This window comes from Acyrthosiphon pisum, chromosome A2 (assembly GCF_005508785.2).
Source record: "Acyrthosiphon pisum isolate AL4f chromosome A2, pea_aphid_22Mar2018_4r6ur, whole genome shotgun sequence".
In the NCBI taxonomy this organism is placed as follows: domain Eukaryota; kingdom Metazoa; phylum Arthropoda; class Insecta; order Hemiptera; family Aphididae; genus Acyrthosiphon; species Acyrthosiphon pisum.
Window position 1 is genome coordinate 83,524,636 of NC_042495.1, and position 5,420 is coordinate 83,530,055.

General features: G+C 27.1%; 1 protein-coding gene across 2 annotated transcripts in view; it reads left to right on the forward strand.

Moving 5' to 3' along the window:
* The window catches only part of LOC100160868 (potassium/sodium hyperpolarization-activated cyclic nucleotide-gated channel 1), a gene marked incomplete at its 3' end in the record, with an annotated part of 47,984 nt that overhangs the window by 34,448 nt on the left and 8,116 nt on the right, over positions 1–5,420 (forward strand). For both annotated transcript variants that reach the window (XM_003241821.4, XM_003241820.4), the window contains 4 exon segments: positions 1,331–1,480; positions 3,587–3,805; positions 3,889–4,035; positions 4,106–4,223. In XM_003241821.4, coding sequence (XP_003241869.2) covers positions 1,331–1,480; positions 3,587–3,805; positions 3,889–4,035; positions 4,106–4,223 — 634 coding nt within the window.

Consider the following 5,420-nt stretch of genomic DNA (forward strand, 5'->3'; position numbering starts at 1 on the left):
CGAATTAAAATATTTTCAAATTACCGGGACCTATACATACGTTTTTTGAAAAAAACATATCGGTTTTGACTATGATTTTTAATAAATGTGTCCTTAACCTTTAATTAATAACTTTTTTAAAACCAGAAACTTTTTTGAGTACCGGAACCAGAACCGGAATCTAACAAAATAAAAGATACCAGTCTCTAATAGTATGTACTTAACATTTGTATCTCATATGTCGTAAAATAATTGAACAAAAATAATATTCAAGTACAATAATCAATAATGTGCATAATTATATGACTATAAATTGTCTATACTCTATTGAAAAATATTTTTTAACAATATAACAAAGTGTATTTCTAAAAATATTCTAAGTATAGTTTTTAGCTTCGAATAAAAAATTAAAAACCTATCTCACGATTGATAGGTTTAAAATATGAGGATATTTTTATATATTTTTAAATATTTATGAGTACTATTATTTAAAAATCTTTAAAAATTATAAAAAAATTAACTTGACATTTTTTTTTTTTTATAAGCTAGTTTTTGGTAGCTGCTTTTATGTAAATGGTATCATTTTTAACTTGAGAGCAATAATTATTATATTTTTTTATGACGATTTAAGTTAGCTATTTTTTCATAGTTTAAATAGCCTTAAATTTAAGGTATAAATATTTGTTGAAAGACTTGACGTTGGTAGGTTAAACGTCACAAATGTAAATAACAGGAATTTTAAGTATTTATACAAAGTAGGTATAAATATTATAAACTTTATTTTAATTAAAACGATACTGTTGTAAATATTGAATTCATGACAATCATTGTATAATACAATTTTCGATTTTCTTAAATAGTAATGATACGATTGTACATTAAACATACTACGATAACAGTTTATATACATTTTGAAATCAAAAGCATATGGTACGTAAAACTTTTAGAGTACTTTCACTTATACTTTAGTGCTTTCTTTAAATAAAAACATATCCTCGCGAAAATATAAATACATATTTTATAAAAATTGCACGAAAACGTGATATAATTTCCAAAAAGTTATTTCTGTTTTATTTTAAAGTACCTATAATATATATTATATTATACGAACAGTTTTTTTAAATTGCTTAGATTTTTTTCAAACTCTGTGGCAATCGGCGTTGAAATATACAATAAACCTTTTTTTCTGTAATATTGGTGTAGAATAAAACTGAATCGCACCAAAGCTTGTGTATAGTTTGTTTAATCTCCATTAATAAAATACAAATTGATTTACTAAGTGACATTTACAATAATGCAGGTATTATTAATCGTCTTAATTTACATAATAATAATATTATCATTATTATAGTTCCTGAACATGGCCAGTGTGTTTATGAGGATATTCAATTTAATATGCATGATGTTACTCATTGGACATTGGTCTGGATGTCTACAATTTCTTGTTCCTAGCTTACAAGGATTTCCGGCCAATTCGTGGGTTGCCATTAACGAGTTACAGGTAATTAAAATTTTATACTTTTCACTAAAAATAATTTAGTTGTATTTAATTGAGAAAACAATTTCAAATACTAATGATATTTGAGCAGCAAATAGATAATATTATATTGTACGCAATACATAGTTGTATTAAAAATATTTTTAATAGGTTTTAATGATGTGAAAGGATAATAATACAATAAAATAATATAATGATAACATTATAATATTATGTACAATTAATTAGTTAATAAAGTTACACTTAACATAAGTCCTAGATGTGATAATTTTAAACATTAATTAATCTCTATTTTCTGACTATAACCCGTTTTATTGCAGGTATATATCTTATAAGACATTATTCATTTTTAATTTCCTTATGATTATTGTTAAAAGTGACACAATTTGGATGGGTTAAATTATGATATATGAAATTGTTGATAGATATCAAGACATTAATAATAAATTTAAATACACCCTCATGAGGCAGTAAAACTATATAACTATATAGATTGATTTCTTGTTGAAAGCTATAATATTATGCCTTATGAAGACATTTTAGAAAGACTTTTTGTCTGCAATAATTAAAACACTTTATTTTGTGTCGCATCTTTATACATTCATTGTGCAAAGTCATAATACCTACTTCTAAATTAGCTGTGTCAGTTGAGCAATGTCATATTTTTATAATTATTTTATTATATTTCCTGTTTAAAATTTATTTTAATGAATACCAGACCTACTGTGAATCTATGAGTCAGTTAAAATTACATTTTAATTACCTATACGGCTATACTATATAATTGATTTGTATTATGTCATCTAAAAATGTCAAGAATTTTTTAACATTGTTCAGATATGAGTAGTGAGTATTTACAGTATCATATTATTATAGCATAAAATATGAATGATGATAGTCCTGCAACTATGTAAGTATACGTAATTTAAACATTAAATATTTAATCACCCTCCTTATAAAGTTATAAATAAGTTTTAAATGTAATGTATATTATAATACTATAAAATATAAAAATATAATAAAAACATAATATAATATTATTTTGTATCATAGGACCGTGAAATTGCGTACCTATAGTTTAAATAAAAACTAAAAATAATGTAAATAATTATATGAATGTTGTACCGACGTCATTATAATATAACACGTTAATAGTTATTAGTTAATTAGTTAATTAGTTTATAGTTTTCAAGCAAATCTTCAATTTCAAATAAATAAAAATTATCATTGGTTTTATATTAATATTATGTATATTAATTTGGTTTGATCACAAATAAGGTAGGTCAGATTAGTTAATGACACGTGATTACAATTTGTCTAATAGCCATAAATTATGACGAGCTTCATTTCGAAGTATTAAATTAATAATTATATAGTTATTGGTACCTACCTATTAATAATTATATTTTATTCACTTGTTGAGTATAGGTAATTAAATTTTTTCGTTTTACTCTTTTAAACCTATAATATGGAATCTTGAATTATGTACTTAGTAGTAAGATGTGTTTAATGTGCACGCCACAAAACAGCGTTATAATTTAAACGTTTTTGTGGAAATCAGAAGCTTCGAGATGTATAAAATAGAGCTATATTGTGTTGTATTTGAAATTTGAATAATGTGATGTAAAAACTAGGCTTTTGTAGAAAACCCCTTGAAGATCGAAATCGTATGGATTGAAAATGATGATGAATTTAATAATTTAAATTTTATCTTGGTGGATTACTTTGCGTAAGCTACAAGTCGAATCTCTCTGAAAATATTACACTCAAATATAAATCAATCCACTGAAGTAGGTAATTTATTTTTTTTACAATTTAGGTTTCAGCATTGGTTTTTAAAATCTATTTTGGACTATCGTTTTTGAACAAAATCCAGTTGAATAAGGTTGTTTATTAAAAGTATACTCATTGTCCCTGAAAAATCCGATAAAACTATATGTACTTACCTAAATCATTGTATAGTTTGCGTTATGTTTAATAACCTTATTTGCAGACTATTTAAACAATGACTGGGACACGATTTTCAAGACGTTTTTAATAATGTTTATTTTACAGAAGTACAAAATTAAGTGTACTTAATAGTATTGATGTTAATCATTTATGTTATAGGACACCGATTGGGCTGAACAATATTCGTGGTCCCTGTTTAAAGCCATGTCGCATATGTTATGCATTGGTTATGGTCGGTTCCCTCCTCAGTCGTTAACTGATATGTGGTTGACAATGTTATCTATGATTAGTGGAGCCACGTGTTATGCTTTATTTTTGGGGCACGCCACTAATTTGATACAAAGCTTGGATTCATCCCGTAGACAGTATCGTGAAAAGGTTCGAGAAGTCGTACCAAGTGCCAATATATATACTAGATTATTCGATATTTACAATAACTGTATTTGATTGCTATAATATAGGTCAAACAAGTAGAAGAATACATGTCGTACAGACGGCTGCCGTTGGACATGCGCAAGAGGATAACCGAATACTTCGAGCACAGGTACCAGGGAAAGTTTTTCGACGAAAAGTGGATATTGGACGAAATGTCCGACAAACTACGCGAGGTAAGTGTGGTAGATTATAATTGCTGGAACTATCAAAATATTATGTAAAACTTGCATTTTTGAAATTTAGGACGTTCGTAATTACACTTGCCGGAGGTTAGTGACAAATTTGCCACTTTTGCAGAACGCCGACACCAACCTTCTCACTGAATTGACTGATTGTTTAGAGTTTGAAATGTTCCAGCCTGGTAATTTTTTTATGTATTTTTCACTCGTAATTTTTCTGGGAAAACAATAGGTAATTTTTTGTTTTGTTTTGAACACAGGGGTTTTTTTTAACGAGAAACGTGATGGTGGCTGTGTATAGTTTAGTGGGGAAAGGAGTGAAAGAAAACAACAGTGCGCACTGCAATAGTATGCAAGATTTAACGATTTTCAAATAAGAAATTCTGCTCGGGGCTGGCTGATAGATGGCCTAGCCGTTGGCGGGATGAAAGAAGAGTGGGTAGGAAATAATAATAATAAAAAAGCGTACAAGAGTAAACACACGAGGAAAAAATACGTAAATATCTCTGTGAAGAGAATGCAAAATAATTCAGTTTTGAAACTGTACGGGTGACGCGAGAGTTGTGCTTTAAGCACACATAGCATTTTTGTGAATGTGAGTACCTGCAGGATATTGCAAGGTAGTCTGATCGTGGTTGACTAATCGTGTACCTTAAAGATCTAAATTCGTAAGAAACATTCGTAGTTATGTATTATGAATATTCAGTTTTATCTAAGCGTTTTACCAAACGATTAATGTATTAACAAAATCCATAGTGCAATATAGGTACTGCAAAAATAATTATAATCATCGATGTTATCAAAAATCCGTGCACGATGTTACAATTTCTTGACACTTAAAAATATTAAAAATGTATTCAACTATTTTAATGAAACTACATCATGTATGTTATGGTATACATTGTACTCGATAATAACGCATTATATGTATAAGTGTTTTACAATTGATAACATTAATATTTAATAATATGTTGTATATTTTACATAGTTATACAAGGTGTAACTGCAGAATAACCAGAGAAATGAAATAAGTTTTGTTCTAATAAATATTTCTTTATGTTACATTTATAGGCACTTTCGCTATAATTTCGCCATTTTTTATACTAAAAATAAAAAAAATGTATTTATTTATTTCAAAATAGCCAATTTGAAAAACTAATTTTTAGAAACATGTTGATGGCAAAAACTTTGTTTAAGCCAATTATAATATTTTTTAAAATTATCTATCTAATATATAAAATTCTCGTGTCACAGTTTTCGTTGCCATATTCCTCCGAAATGGCTTGACAGATTTTGATGAAATTTTTTGTTCATATTCAGTAGGTATGAGAATCGGCTAACATGTATTTTTCAAACCCCTAAGTGATAAGGGTTGTCCA